Source organism: Agrilus planipennis, unplaced genomic scaffold (genome assembly GCF_000699045.2).
Source record: "Agrilus planipennis isolate EAB-ADULT unplaced genomic scaffold, Apla_2.0 scaffold114, whole genome shotgun sequence".
NCBI classification, from domain to species: Eukaryota; Metazoa; Arthropoda; class Insecta; order Coleoptera; family Buprestidae; genus Agrilus; species Agrilus planipennis.
In genome coordinates this window covers 148,790-166,169 of record NW_020442440.1, presented here as the reverse complement: position 1 = coordinate 166,169, position 17,380 = coordinate 148,790, and the positions used below count along the sequence as shown (strand labels likewise).

Below are 17,380 nucleotides of genomic sequence, written 5' to 3'. Positions count from 1 at the left end.
CCAGGTATTCCAAAATTGTTTGAAGTCTACAAATATAAATGTGAAATACCAGTTTCCTGCTTTGGCATCTCGAATCTATAGAAGTGTGTGCTATATACAGTTAAGTAGCAATCTCCAGACACATCGCTGATTTAGTAGAGAGATATTTTCAAACTTAACTCTTTCAGGAACTATTAGCTGAGCCACTTCATCTTATAAGAAATGCTGAGCTCGCCTTCTCGAGTAAGCAATAAGTGTTGGTTGGGTGTTTATTTTTGTGATCCTCAAAATAAGTCGTGCCATTAATTTATGCTTTTAAAATATCTGTTTTAGAAATAAAATAACAATATTGCTCCGTAAAAAAGAAGGAAAAAGAAGGTTGTTAACAAGTATCTGAATAAATTCAGCTCTTCATAGTATTTCATTTTTTTGACAATAGTCTAGTTTGGTCTAGTTGAACTCGTCGAAATTTGGACGAATGGGTTACCGTTGTCGTAGCCAATAATGTTTAAAAATCCTCTTCTAAATCCTGCCTTCTCTTTTCTATCATTGATGCGAATAATTTGTATATTGAAGTCAGTAGAGTTTTCTATAGTGCCTCTGATTCTCTTTTCTAGAATTGATGCGAATAATTTGTATATTGAAGACAGTAGACTTATTGGTTGGTACTTTTTTTTATATCATTTGGATCTTCTTTTCTATACAATAAAATGATGCCCGACTCAGTCCATTATTTTGATGTAGTTGCCGAGGTTAAAGAGCAGTGTGCTCACTAAACAGGGAGCTCCTACCTTCATGGCTTCGTTGTATATCTCATCTGGTCCTGGGCTTTTTTCAGACTTTAATCTGGTGTTTTTCTTCATTACTTCAACCTCCTCTATGTCTACAATTTCGGACAATGTCTCTTTTGATAGAGTTGAAGCTGAGGATGGCTTTCTACAGTATTTACATTTGTACTGAGTTTTATAGCATTTTGTTGCAACTTGAAGTATTTCATTTCTATTGCATGTAGTTTTATTTGAAGCTTTAAGTCCTTCTATCCAAGTTTAAGTTCTTTATTGGCTCTCTTAAAATTTCCAGACTGAAGTATATGTTTTGGATGGATGCTGTAGTCATGCCGGATGTATTTACTTATGAGTTTGTAGAGCGTATTAAGTTTATTTTTCATACTTCTAGTTTTTGATATTGTCTTTTAGAGAAGTTGCCGTCTTGATATTAATCTTTTTGTTTTGTCTGATAAAACAGAAGGCATGTTTATGTGTTTTGAAGGGTTATGTGCCTTTTTGAGACTGTTTTCTATCGCAACAATGATTTTATCGTGAAGTTCTTGCGCTGTGTAGCTTTGTTGCCATTATTTAGTGACAATTTTAAGAGATAATAGTCCTTGCTCAGTCTATCTGTACAGCTGAGATTCGAAAGTTTGATCTTCATAGTGGTTAACAGAATACAAAACGTGTTTCGTTTGAGAAATGCCATAATATTGGAAGCGTTAACAAGGACGGCCACTACTTGGCAGTTTTATTGCTTGAGCCGCCACTTTACGTGATACGGGGTATATAACGGGATCAAACTGACAAAAAAAGTGTTTATTTTATTAGATGAAAAAATATAGGAATGAAATTTTTATGCTTATCATCATCATCATAAGGTCATCAGTCCTAAGACTGGTTGGACACGTACCTACACTCTTTCCTATCCTGAGCTGAACTTCGCATTTCCCCAAAACTAGAACAGTCACATCCTTAACTATTTGCGAAGAGTAATCTAATCTAGGTCTACCTCTACCCCTCCTAACTCCTGTTTCTGCCTCTAATATGTCTCTGACTAGACCTTCATGCCTGAGAAGGTGTCCTACCAACCTATCTCGCCTATTTTTTATTGACTTCCATAGAGTCCTCTGTTCTCCTATTATTTCCAATACCTCTTCATTTCTAACCTTTTCTACCCACGATATCCTCATCATGCTTATACGTAACAAAAATATTCGTAAAACTAACTAATTATAAAATATTAACTTACTGTAAAAACACTGCTGCTGGAGAAATAATATTCCACAAATAATCTTTTATTTTGTCTACTTTATCTTTTTATCCCCAATCGCCACCTATCGATTCCCAAGGAAGCTGAAGAGGGCCTGCCATTCTACCTTCTGGTGTATTCCAGAGGGACTGCCCGCCCACCAGCATTGATACAGATATTTGTCCAAATTTTATCTTAGTCGTGTTTGAAACTTTGAAGTATACATCCGGGTTGTCATTTATCTCGAACTAATGAAACATCTTCGAGATCATTCGCAGGTCAAGTTACTTTTTATAGATAGGAATGCATATGTTTGACTCCAGGAATTGAAAGTAGGATTTTAATGGACATCCGCATCCGCAACTGTTGATGCCCCCCAGGAATTTTAATATCCAAACCATCATTCACAACCGCAAAATAAAAATCCGCATCCCCATTTTGATTCGCACATTCCGATATGGATATTTAACGGATATTTGTTATGATAAATGTTCATTGGTATATCGACAGTACTTATCTCAAAAATTTTAACCAGAACCAGAGCAACCGATAAAATTTGAATTTTATCCAAATGCAACACCTATTTTTATTTTACATTTATAAGTAGTTGCTCATTTCGATTAAATGTTTCCATGCTTGCTATAAATGAAATATACTGTTGTTCCAGCTTGAATAATATAATTTGATAACAAAGCTATATATATGATATTTTTTTCCACTAATGAAAACAAAAGAGTTTTACACGGTAAGTTGCTATGCTCTCATACAATACGAATATCACACGTAAATCATTACTCTGCTTTAAACTATATTAAAATTACATTGCAAATTGGATAGGTAATAGTCAAAAAGGACGAATAGAGTCGAATGTTTCTTATGGAGTGGCGAATGAACCTTTTAACAGCTGACGGTCAAAAGTTATTCATTTCGCAATATTGTAAGATACAGGATCGAACTTATTAGAAGTAAACGATGAAATTTGAATATTATTTGTACATTGAAAACACCAATTTATCATTTTGTTGCCTTGCAAAATTTACTTTAATAAATTCTATACATTTTCAGAACTGCAACCACAACCCAGTAGGTAGGTTGTTATCCCCCGCTGTCTTGTGATAATGCCTTCTCCTCTCCTGCCCCCTTTTACTAATTTTATATTACGAATAGCAAAACATTTATGGAATAAGAGAAACTAATGTTATTTCCTTATCTCCTCTCATCAGTGGGAAAGCTTTCCTGCCCAGTAGTGTGTTTTGGCCGGTTTGTTACAAAATGAGAATGAATGGTGTCATTGATCGGTAACTAGGTTATACGCGTTTAACATGTTCCGTCGAATGAAAGTTGGATTAGTGAATTTCTTTACCATCGAATGGCCGGTCAACAGATCACACGTGTACTTTCTGTGCCAGCAATGTGGTATAATGAATAAAAACAGCCTCAGACAAGTGCAAGTTCCCTTACAAAATGAGAAGGGGAACATCATTGATCGGTTACGGGTTAACACCTTTTTAGTTTCTGCCCAACAAATGCATCATTGAGATTCTCGTAGGTATGTGGTTGTGTAATGGCTTATTGTTCTTCAGCTGACAAAAACATCTAAATGGAAGGGGAGTTTTGTTGCTTATAAGTAGATCGTTTTGCTTGTCCTTAAGGTTATTTGGTGGTGCTGTGGTTGGTAGCAAGTGTGTAGTTAATTTTTGAAAATATTGCTATTGTAATCTTTATTCCGGTAAGCAGATTTAAGATTTTAAAATGTATCAATTAGAGAATGATCTTAAAATAGCAAAGAATTTGGTAGAATCGATGGAAATTTTGGAGACCTGCTGGAAGAATTTTGACGGAATTTTCACCAGAAGAAGAAGAGCATAAGGGGCATCATTTACCGAAAAAAGTCAAAAAGGGAAAAGAAAACAGTGGGAAGCTTTTAATTTTTCTCATTTTGTAACAGAATCGGCCGAAGCACACTACTCAGTCCCATTCTCTCTACGTTCTTCTTTATGAAAGGTTTATACTTTTTATGAAATAAAATTAATCGAGTAGTACGGTATAATATGTAAATGGAGCCCTTTATTACAGTTACTGTAAATAAATGAAGCAGGAAATTCTAAAATTATTTCATAATAAATAAGAAAATAATAAAGATAATGGTTATAATATTTTTGCTTAACTGTAGGTTTCATTTATAAATGATAACCATAGTTTTTCAGTATCTAATTATTATTAGTTAAAAGGAAAATACACTTGTGGTCACCTACGTATACTCTCCATAAATAGTTTTACTATTGTATGTGTTATTGTTCATGTTTTCCTAGTTTCTAAAAATTTCTAGCTTCTTAACAGTCTTCCTATCTATTTTATTTTGGGACAATGCATTCAGAGCAAATTTTTAGCATAAAGAGGAAGTTGGGCGCTCACAGCTAACGATAATCCGGCAGTATTAAGTTAGCAATGTGGCAACGAGTTATTAAAGAGCACGCGCTAATTCTAGCACGGGATAACAAGTGCCGGATGATTGTCCACCATAGACAAGACAGGTAGATTGTTTAGATAGAGTTGTATAACCAAAGTCGATCTAAAAAGGTCGAATTTAAAAATGTCATAAAAATATGGCCTTCCATTTAAAATAAGCTAGTTGATGTCGACTTCCGGAATAATCGGATGTGACCCGACGATTGTACACATTTTAATTAGAATGAGAGCATTTCAAATCCCTAGTGATACTGGAAAAATAAATATGTAAAAAACTTCCACTGTGTGCAGATGTGTGAGTAGACACAACATCTTTATTTGATTGCTTCGTTAAAACAAAATGTTGCTTTCTTTATTTATTCTTTATCTTTGCCGTACGAACATTAACAGACTAAACATTAAAATATACAGAAGGGACAACATAGTAAACGTTCTGTGAATTCCTCAAAGTTTCTATTCTAAGAGCGTAACTATTATTTTATCATACAGTGGTAACATCATTTGATGATTTTAAAACTGATGAAGCAGCTTCTATATATTGTAAATACGTTTGAACAAGTACCAATTGTTCCTTTGGAAACCAAAAACTTAATTTGCTTTTTAGGACTTACTGGAAGGAATCTTTTCAAGTACAATGATTATTCGCCTCTGCTAAATAGTGGAGTGTATTAATGAGGAATTATGTTGTCTGGTTTTCGCTAATGCTTTGCCTGAACAGATTTTTTGCATCATATCTTTTGTACTACAAAAATCAATTTTGACGTGACAATGTCTTATAATTCGATGGAGCCGGCTGCACGCACCAAAAAACATGACTCATGCGGCGTTACCTCGCTCTGAGGCGTTCCATTTAAGGCTTGAAGTGCAAGCGAGAGCGCGGAACGAGCGACAAAGAGGCACAATCGGCCTCCGCGTTCGGCAGCGTTCGGCATCTGTCTCTCTCCTGCTTGAGTGAGCGATGCGTCCGCGTGGACAGCTGCTATACCGGAGCCGGGCAAACTCGGCTCTTTTGCATCCCGAGTGCTCCTCAAGGTTAACCAAGTAGATCCTCATTAATCCTGCGAGTGCGAATGAGATGATTCTTTCCTTTTCTTATCCCTCCCATTTTGTAGGTGAGTCCCCTCTTCCATAGCCAAACCCAATAGTTTTGCGAACGTAGTAACGAAAATTTTCGTAGGTATTATTTAAGTTGCGAGAGTGGCTTCGCTCGTCTACGGGGTGAAGGGACTTGATATGAGAGTGGAAGGGAGAAGAAAAAGACAAAACAAAATTATTCATTTCTGCTTACTCTCTCGTACTCATTGAAGGGTATGGAGTGACTCAAACTAATCTCATGTAGCGGCTCCTGCGAAGTTAAAGTTTGCCCGGCTCTGTGCTATACAATAATACATTTCCATTTACCTCCTTATCTATATCCATACAAAATATCTATCAAACAAATAAAATTAAAATTTTCTTTTGAAAAATGAAGCCATTCCATCAGTATTTTCTTATGACGTTGTCACGTTCAATTATCGTCAGTAAACCGACTTTACAGACAACCGATTTTTTGATTGCTTTTATGATCATCGTCATCATCATCATCATAAAAACGAAAGGATGCCTCTAACTTGTAAAACGTTTTAGCTGTTTTTGATCCATTCAGTGTGTTATGTTTATGTATATATTGTCAATAGCATCTGTTCTCTAAGCATGTTTTCTCATAACTATGTAGTTGCAGGTGTCATGGCTCAGACACAGAGATGTCCATTTACTTACTGTAGGTCACTATACTTATACAAACGATCAAAGATTTAAAGCTATCCATTCAGTCCATACAGGAGATTGGACTCTTATGATTAAATATCCTCAGCACACCGATTCTGGCGTTTACGAATGTCAAGTTTCTACTAGTCCTCATATGAGTGCTTATTTTTACTTATATGTCGTTGGTAAGATTAACGGATTGTTGTTATTGATGACCTTCATTTTTATTAACTTTTCAAATTTACTGAATTTTTCCCTTTATAAAATAAAATTGCTTTTAATTTATCACAAATATTAAATACAAGAGAGCTGTTTTACAAAACAAATTAAAGAATAACTAATAACTAACACGAACGAGGAACTGACATGTGATTCCAACTACTGACTGAATTTTTGCACATTCGGTCCCTACCTATTACTCATTTCTAGAGTTAGGATTTTTTTGTAGATATATCCATTTTACACTGAACTAATACGATTAACGTTATTTAAAAATTATTTTATTTTGCATAAAGTCAAGTTTTAGTGAATATTTTTAACTTTTTGAACAATAGTTGGTAAATATTTGACCCATACATCAGTCTAAAAGCTTTAAATGAGGTTTTACCCACTGATAATATGACAAGTGAAATTTATCTGGAAATTGTTAATGTTTAATGTCCACTATCGCCTATATTACCGGTGGAAGGTAGGATTATTGGTTTATTGCCTTTTGTTTAGATACATTTACCAAGAATTAATTATTATTTATTTTATTAATTATAATTCAGTTTTTCAGAAAAAAATTATGTATGTGTCATTTATAAAAATGTAATTGAAAATGTAAAAAGCCATTTTAAGGATTTCAATATTACAAATTTTCAAATTAGTTAATATGATATTGTATTGAACTTATAATTACGTAATGATTATTATTTACGTATACGTATAAATGTTATTTAAATTAATTTTTGTTGTTTTCCGGTAAGCAAAACTCATCAAGAATAAAGTGCATAAAAATGCATAAATTGTAAAAAGGAAGCACATATTTATACATATTTTTAGGAAAAAGGTGACCTACCAATTTATGTGCATATTTAAAATATTTCTTATGCATAAAAATCCTAACTTTACTCATATCATCTCCAGGGCCGGCGTCATAATTATTATAATTTTGCATTTTTTGTTGTTCCCATTTATATATCTATTTATAGATAATTCAACAGAACTTCAGCGAGATATCGATATTGTTGATGTCTCGTGAATGTAATCATCCGGTTTAGAATTAACTCATCAATTGACAAGCAAGCTAGTTATAAATAAATTTAGAGTTCTTTAGTATCTTAATCCCTTAATGTGATGAATGTGCATTTTGCTGAACTAACCTTCATAATAACGTCTCTCAACCACTGAAGTGGAAGAATGTTGAAGCAAATAACACAAAAGCATAATTTACATTCGTTGATTCTTTCTCGCCTCCGTCGTGCTCTGTTGACAAGAGTAAATAACTAATAATGTTTCAGTTTTCTTTTACAAAGTAAGGTATTTTTTCTTTATTTTAACCATGATCTAAACGTTTACTAATGCATGAAAGAAATTTTCATCTCCTCACGTCAGTTGAGGTACCTTCATCAAACAAAATGTAATTTAAGTACCTACTATTCTTTTTCAAGTAAAGAGCACATTCTTAATCAGTAGATGCTCTGCTGTATTTTTATATTTATTAAATAATAAATAAATAAATACGAAATAAGCAGACTGTTTTGTTTTAAAGGTCATCAATAACGAATATTTTTGTTAAACATACAGTAGATAATACCAAGGCAATATTATTTTGTGTTTTAGAAGCCATTTCGGAAATACTTGGTGGACCAGAACTCTATGTTGATGTCGGAAGTACTATTAACTTAACTTGCGTGGTTAGGCACAGTCCAGAACCTCCGGCTTATATTATTTGGAACCACGAAGGCACAGTAAGTAGAAATTCATTGTAGCCTGTATTACTTGCATAAGAACACAAGAAAGCTCATAATTTTCTGGGTGCCTAAATGTTAGGTCTAATTAAGAACAATTTACAAATGAAGCATTTTGTTGAAAGGTCAGAAAGTAAAATTTTACCCTAAATGTTATCGTATATAGACGTAAATGAACGTTTTTCTGCAAAAAATAAGAGAGTCTAGTTAGTGGCAGTCGACACATATACAGGGAAATTATGTTACCGAATAATATTAAATAATATGGACGAAGCAATATGAGTGTTAACTATGTCTCTGTGATTGACAAATTGTGTTATTTAACAAATTTAATTTAATTTAATCGAAACCTTAATGCAGTATAGTGATAGAGTAATGTTGTAAGGTGCAGTATCAAACATTTTCAATTTGGTACCACACGTATAAACAATAATCTACTACAGCCACAATATAAAGATTCTATACAGTTGATTCACTTCCCAACCGCACCCATACATCCCCTCTCCTTCCGATGCTTCACTAATTCATGGGGTTGTCTTGAGTGTCATCGAGGAGCCACAGTACAAATACATTTTGTATTTAAATACCGGTAATGCTTTTGAACCGTCCTTTGCATATGGCAGTTCAGCGCACATAAAGTTAATTTACGATGTCCTGCAAAAAATGTCGGTATTTCATGTAGATCAAAGGAGTGAACCTACTGCATAAAATTTTTATATTGTGCTACAACCAATACTACCCTATTCTTTACTGCAATTCATAAATTATTACAGTAATAGGTACATGTTTTATTGTTAACGATTGGTAAGTGCTTCATTGCGCTACGCGATCTCGGAGCCATTAATATAACTACTCTCAAATGTGATATTGTTTAAACTTGTCTCCCAAACTTATATTTTTATTACAAATAATTAAAATGCTTTTATCGGTAAATAAAGTTCTTGGATTTATTCAATCTACTCCCAAAATCGAAATTTTGTACTCTCTGCATTAATAATGTTGAGGGAACACTCGGTATATAAATAAAGGTGTAACAATTAAAAAACTATAAGTGCTTCATTTGTGCCGATTTAGTAAAATCGCGTCACAGTGCGACCAACTAGGTCCAGGACATCTACATACACAAATGTGAATTGCTGAATCATCTATTACCATAAGAACCATATAAACTTTGTATAAATAGTAAATTTTTAATAAATCAGTCTAACACAAAGCTCACTTTTATTTGGATGCTGCAATAGTGCCAAATTCATTATACATTCAGAAATGTGTCCAACCAACCGGTTTTTATCAGAACCACAATTTCGCTACTAATTAAAACTACAGTGGTGACCCCGACGTGATGAACTACATTGGTGACTACAGCCGGAACCTTCTGAAGATGGTATGCCATCCACGCCGCCGTCTCGTCCGTCACACATTCTCTACCGGCCACTCCTCATCACGATTACATTAGTCATCCTGCGAAGCAGCGCACCCTGTTCCACAGCACTCAGCATGTAAACTAATATCATCGCCCGGGTCAGTCGCAACGGTGTCATGGTCGCAACGTGACGCCCAACCTTACCACAACACGCCGCCGTTCACTATGTCCCCTAGCCGACTAGCCGTCAAATTGCCACTCTTCGTGCCGCCCGACCCCGAACTTTGGTTTTATATGATCGGCCGCAGTTTTGAGGCCTCTGGAATTACATTGGAATCCACAAGATTCGTATGTGTATTAGGCAATTTACGTAGATCCTTGTTACGCAGCGTAATATCATCATCATCATCAATCCCCCCGCTGACTGAACCACGTGCCACCATCAAAGGCAGAACTTATTCATCGATTGGGTATCTCCCAAGAAACACGAATGAAACAACTCCTCGAGCCAGAAGATTTAGGGGATAGAAAACCCACGCAATTTCTGCGCCATCTACGCGGTCTGACCGGAACCACCATGTCGGACAATTTACTGCGAACCATTTCGTCAAGTTGCCTCCCTCTTAATGTTCAAGTCATCATCGCAACTATGCGGGACAAGAGTTAGAATGAAACATCAGAGGCAGCTGATTGCATCATGGATGCAATCTAAACGTAGTAGCAGCTAATCCCACGACCAGTTCTACTTCAGAGACCATTCAAACTTTATCCAACATAATATATGCCCTCCAAGATGGATCTAAACAACCTGAGATGATATATGCGGTAAAATTGAAGAACCTAGCCCGTTCAAATTCACTCAGCTTTCTACCCTGACGACGTTCTAACCACAATATTAGGGCAGATGGTTAAGGACAAGGCACACCAACAGATCCCACCATGACGGATGACAACAGCAAATCAACCAGAAAACCACGTATGGCAACGACTGAGGTTCACACAGCGCAACGTCGCCTATTTGTATCAGACAGAATCATACGCCAGAAATTCCTAGTCGACACTGGTACTCAGATCTGCGTGTATCCCAAGTCAGTAATACCTGAGCCACGTCAGAAATCCACGTTCATGCTACAAAGTAGTAATTTTTTTTTATGTTTTCGTGAAAGAGGGGAAATCTTCAAAAGACACCCAGCCGTCCGTACGAGTGGGTAGTGTCGGATTCTCGAAGAAGAAGTCCTCGGACCTACCGACTAAAACCTCTCTACCTCAGACCGTTCTAGGACCAATTAAGGTCCTCTTCAGCCGGTGTGATTATGGTAGTGTTATGTGGTTATGTTTTGAGTTGTTGAGGTGTGCATGTGTGCGTGTGTGTGTGTGTGTGTGTGTGTGTGTGTGTGTGTGTGTGTGTGTGTGTGTGTGTGTGTGTGTGTGTGTNTGTGTGTGTGTGTGTGTGTGTGTGTGTGTGTGTGTGTGTGTGTGTGTGTCCACATACCACGATGTACTTCAGCATTTCTCCTCAGTAATTCGAGCCAGCGGCCAGATCGCCTTTTCCAAATATTCAACAAGGCACTATATTTATACTACCCCCGGACCACCGGTAGCATGTAAACCACGACGTTTAGCTCCAGACGGTTTCTCTGCTGCCAAGAGAGAATTTGTAAAGTTGGTACAGCTAGGTATCGCACATCCCTCCTCCAGCCCCAGCGCATCGCCACTACACATGATCTCAAAGAAAGACGATGCATTGCGCCCATATGGAGATTACCGCCCTCTCAACGCGAGAACAAATTGGCAAAAAATACAATTTTCTCTATGATTGATTTAATTCGAGTCTATAACCAGATTCCAGTTGCAGAAGAAGAGATTCTGAAAACAGCAATTACAACACCGTCTGGTTTGTTAGAATTTCCGTACAAGAATTGTGGATTACGCAACGTCAGCCGAATATTCCAACGCTTTATCGACGAAGTGTTACACGGTCTTCACTTTTGTTTCTCTTACATCGACGGTATACTAGTCGCAACGAAAAATGTTGAACAGCACAATCAGCATTTACACACTTTATTTACTCGTCTGCATTCCTACAGCATACTACTTAATCAAGCGAAATGCAATTTTGGTAAAGAAGAAGTCCCTTTTCTATGTTACTCTGTCGGAATACGCCCTTTGCCCTATAAAGCGACAGCAACAATCAACTTTCTCAAACTAAGTACCGCAAAACAATTGCCACGATTCCTAGGTATGCTCCACTTCTACAGAAAGTTCCTGCCCAACGCTGCTCACACTCATTCTGCATTGAATGAACTTGTTCTGGGAAAAATAAAAGGAAACGCACCACTTCAGTGGAATCCCACAGCCGATGAGGTATTCAACTTAAGTAACAAGCAACTGGTGCAGATTATTCTACTGCACCATCCGCAACCGGATGCTATTTTAGCATTTTTTTTTGTGACGCTTCCGACCACCACTTGGGCGCTATGTTGCAACAATTCCACAATGGAGCTTAGGAGTCCCTGGTATTCTCTGACGCTGAAGCTAAATATAGCGCATTCGACCGAGAACCTCTGCCAATTTTTCACACAATCAAATATTTCCGTCATTTTCTCGAAACCGTGACTTCATCATTTTTACGGATCACAAGCCCCTTACCATTGCTTTCCGTCAGAACTCTAACAAATGCTCCCCCAGACAATCACGGCATTTCAATTTTATTAGCCAGTTCTCAACGAAAATTCAGCATATTTCTGGGAAAGATAGTGTTATTGCCGACACTCTCCCGAATTTCTGAGTTATCAACACACGTTGATTACGAAGCCCTTTCTTCTGAGCAGGAATCCGATAGGGAACTTCAAGAATACCCCAATTCAAACCAATCCCTACAACTCAAACGGATTCACATTCACGACCATTTTCTGCAACATTTCTACTGGTACAGCAATACCTTTTTAACCCCAACGTTTCGCTGCATTCAAACAGCTACATTCGTTAACACATCCTTGCATCCGTGCAACTTGTGACCCACCGATTCATCTTGCCATCTGCTAACAAAGACTGCCAAATGGGAACGCGAGTGTTTTCCTTGCCAAAAAGAAAAAATTACTCGCCACGTTTCTCCATCTTTGGGCAAATTCGAATTTCCATCAGAAAAATTCGAACACATTCACATTGGCCATAGTTATGATGACACCCTCGGAAGGATACTGTTATTGTCTCACGTGTATAGACAGATTCACACGTTGGCCTGACGCATTTCCCATGACAGATCAAGAAGCCACAACGGTAGCACGAACATTCTACGAAGGATGGATCTGTCGTTTTGACGAACCCTTAAGAATCACTATGGACCAAGCTAGACAATTTTGGTCCCAACTGTTCAAGGAGCTGTCGCATTCAACAAATTCAAAACATTTCCACACAACTACATACCACCCCTCAGCAAATAGTATGGTTGAGCGATTACATGAACAATTAAAAGCCGCAATAACTTGTCATTAGAACAGCAGCTGAAGTAGGATTCCTCCCACTGTTTTACTATGCATTCGTGCGGCTTGGAAAGAAGATCTAAAGACAACAGCCGCCGAAATACTACATGGTAAGCCACTTAACTACTAGGCGAATTTCTAGCACCGGATACCCGACAGTCTCACACCACCAGCTTCGCGATCACTTCCAAGTTCTACGACTTGTAGCTGGAACCAGGCATGGTGAACAAAAAACTTTCATCTACAAAGATCTACAATCGGACGAGTATTTCCTGATTCGACGGGATGGTCCAAAGATCCCACTACAGTTTTCATACGATGGTCCATACAAGCTGCTCAAACGAGGCGAACATTAATTCATTATTCCACTTCTCAACCAAAGCAAGGCAGTATAAATCCAGAAGCATAAACCAGCGTGTATCGTGGCAGATAAACAACAATCTCAAGCTACCTCTACAATGGACGACCGACCAGTATACACAACAACCCGATCCAGTCGTCAAGTACGTTTCCCAAGATACATCCAACCAGGTTAATCCACATCGTTCCCCACTGGAAGGGGGGTCTAGTTGGAACACTCGGTATATAAATTTAAAGGTGTAACAATTAGAAAACTATAAGTGCTTCATTTGTGCCAAATTAGTAAAATCGCGACAGAGTGCGACCAACCAAATAAACTTTGTATAAATAGCATGTAAATATTTCAATAAATCAGTCTAACACAAGGCTCACTTTTATTTGGATGCTGCAATAGTGTCAATGCAGAAATGTGTCCAACGTTTAAACGCCTACAATGTTAATGCTGCAATATTTTTTACTTGTAGATTTTTTTTGGAGAAAACCTTACTCCAAAACCCTTCGAAGTACGAAAATCCATTATCAATTATTAAATTTCACTCGACAATACTTTTTTTACTCACCTAAATAATTAAATATAAATAAATTAGAATTTTATTATGTATTTATTTATTTTGGCTATTGCAGTATTGACATGATTAGCGCAGAGAGCGCAAAATTTTTACATTTAGGAGTCGATTCAATAAAACTTGATTTACCGATAAAAAACATTTTAATTATTTGTAATAATAATGTAAATGCGAGATAACTATAAACAGTATGACAGCTGACACTCTGGAAGTAGTTATATTAGTGGCCATGAAATCGCGTAGCGTCATGAACAACTTACCAATTACTGTATAGTATAATTCAACAAACGTCTTTTTCAAGACTAATAACGTCAAAGTTACACTAACAAACTACCTATTAAAATTCAAATGGCAGTGCTCAGGAAGCTAGGGGTAGAAATTACATGACTTGCCTAATACCTGGGCTTTTCATACGGACGGGTTGTGGCGCATGTATTTATCCTGTACGATTCTTAACGACTACCGGTGACTGCCCCATCGTCTTAATAAGATAATAATAATAATAATAAAAATCTAAGATAAGATTAAGTGAATGATTACAGTTGTAATCAGTCAAGCAGCGCAGAAAATAGCCGAAAAGTTGAACTATAATAATACAAAGAATAATGGACTTTTTTTATAATTATTAATAATACGTCGGCGAAGCAAATCGCGAAAAATCAAAAATCGTTTGCTTTTCTGCCTTGATTTTCGCTTCAAATTCCGGAATGTACTTTGCAATTATTTATGTCCAGTTTTGTTTTATTATTTTATTGTCATACCCACCGCTACTGGAATCCGAACTTGCCGGATGAAATATTCTATATTTATGACATCCATTTTGTCACTTTGACCAACTTACTGCAACTGCTTTTGTGGCTCGTGTTAACATCAGTGTAATCTTTAGTCTTTATTAAAGTTGATGCGCTACGCACTAAGACAGTGCGCATCCGATTTAGAGGCTTACAAAAAGGTTTTATTAACGTTTTGTGTTTGTTGATTGATATAACCGAAGCGGATGCCTAAACGTTCGTTACATAGCGGGCATTGCGTTTGCTTCGCGTAATTAATGATGATACTTTTTAGAAATATCTAGTTATTTACTTCGAATGAAGCTATGACTTGTATCTTTAGTGTCTGTTACATTGTGATTTCATTTATAGTTATTAGGATTAGAACTAATAAAATATGTAAAATTAAGCACTATCATATTCACAGAAATTACTGCAAGATTTAACATCAGCTGCTATAGTGTAGGAATCTTTGGTAAATGTCTAGTGAGTGGGATCGAAAGAGGAGATCTCCCCCACCACTGTACCATAAAAAGTTCGTGGCGGTCTCCCCCCCATAAAAAGTTATGGAGGTTAAATGGGGGTGGGGTGGGGGATCAAAACAGGGTAGAGGGGAGCGAAAGAGGGTGGTCACCTGAGTAAAACCCCATAAAAAATTTGCGGCGGTCTCACCCCCATAAAAAATTATGGAGGTTGGAAGTTGAGTATTTTGACAATTTTCATACACTATGATTCAAATAAAATTCAATAAAAAAAATATTTTCAAGCGGGTGGATGTGGGGGATCGAAAGAGGGTGGTCACTTGAACAAAACCCGATAACCTAACCTAACTTACCCTATTGATAAAGATATTTAAATAATGTTTTATATAACTTTCTCAATATTTTTATGTATTTTTCCATTAGTTTTACCTTTGAATATTGTTTAAGAATGACTATATAAATATTTACATGCCTAGAAATGTATAAAAATTGGCATATTTATTAATTTTGAACCCCTATAACTTTTTAAGGGGGTGAGACCGTCACGAACCTTTTATGGTACAGTGGTGGGGGAGACCTCCTTTTTCGATCGCCCCATCCCCATCCCCTTCGGCGGTGGGGGCCATCATCTAGACCTTTACCGAATCTTTATTATTACAAATATTACCCTGTTAAATAAATTCTACGACGTCTTCGTCGGTCACAGCTACCCTTATTTAATTGTATTACACTGTAATGATACCTATGTGTTTCGAATCTTTCTTGCTTCGCTTGCAGGTTGTAGAAACTAACGTATTTTTGGGTCTTTCCCTATACTGTTTCTATAGCTCTTTGTTCTCGCAGGTACTGGTGGTGGTATTATTACAGGTTTGATTTTATACCATTTTTAGCAGTTTAGTTCAGTAAGTTAAGTGTTGTCGTTCAGCTTAGCCATTTCTATTTTTTATCGCTATTTTGTCATTCCGTCGTCATATTGTTTTCATGTTCTTCATATTTTTAAGTGTTGTAAATAAAGTTTGTACATAGCTTTGTTTTACATCGGAGTTTTATTCACTTTGGTCATTCATTCAAAAAACATTCTGAGAAAATACTGCTCGTGAAAACACGGCAAACAGTGTCAAGTTAGTTCTTGTCGATAGCCGGTTTTAAGAAATTTTCAAATCATTTTAACGTTTTTTAATAAAATATTACAGTAGTTAGCTTCGTTAGTTTCATTTACATATTTATATTAAAAATTCAATAATATGGAGCTACTGAAACGTCAAAAATAGGGTTCGATGTTTCCACCCCAATTGTATGTTTACGAATTACACTTGTTACCAATTGCTGTCGGATCAAATTAAGGACATAACTACTGTGCCTAATTGGATTATATAGATCAATATTACTTCTCTTGTTTCTGTCTAGAGTAATGTCAATCCATTCTCTCATGGGAGAGAGATTATCGTGCAATAAAGTGATTTTTATCGTTATCGTTTGTAAACGTTTGTAATATAAGAGAAATGTACCAATATAAATTGATTTTTAACTTCACAATATTTTAAACACGGATTTACAATTTTTCGTTTTGCAATACTGTCGATAACGCCTAACAATAAATAACAAGTAACAGACAATTAATAATAATTAACTCTGCTTTCGTCGCATGCTTGTCTACTAACCGTAAAATTGTTTTGTAGGTAAAAGGGTTTTAACAAGCATATTTGATTTATGATTTTTAATTGGGACATTTACTCTTGTGATTCGATCGACAAATAATTTTCATATGACAATTTCACGAAAGCAATAAATTGAGTTTCAAAGTACATTCTTTCAGGTTGAAGTTACGTACGCACATAAAAAATTTTGATTACATTCAAGAAAATAATCGCTGTTGACATTTGATTATTAATTTGGAATAAATTTGCACGTAAGCTAATGTCAAATATGTACAAACCATACAGCCCACGGCATTGAAAAATTTAAATACAATGTAAGCAGATTACAGAATTGAGGGATTATTATATACAATGTATTGTACAGCTTTTGACGTGACAACGTCTTATAATTCGATGGGGCCGGCTGCACGCACGAAAAAACATGACTCATGCGGCGTTACCTCGCTCTGAGGCGTTCCATTTAAGGCTTGAAGTGCAAGCGAGAGCGCGGAACGAGCGACAAAGAGGCACAATCGGCCTCCGCGTTCGGCAGCG

At 36.4% G+C, this 17,380-nt stretch overlaps 1 protein-coding gene across 3 annotated transcripts in view; it reads left to right on the top strand.

Annotated features, from left to right (window-relative positions):
* Nucleotides 1-17,380, top strand: part of LOC108736217 (Down syndrome cell adhesion molecule-like protein 1 homolog) — a 157,203-nt gene that overhangs the window by 117,098 nt on the left and 22,725 nt on the right. For 2 of the 3 annotated variants that reach the window (XM_018468563.1, XM_018468565.1), the window contains 2 exons: nt 6,182-6,398; nt 8,038-8,165. In XM_018468563.1, the coding sequence (XP_018324065.1) occupies nt 6,182-6,398; nt 8,038-8,165 (345 nt within the window). The remainder of the gene's footprint in view (nt 1-6,181; nt 6,399-8,037; nt 8,166-17,380) is intronic. The other variant, XM_018468564.1, reaches the window with a different exon arrangement.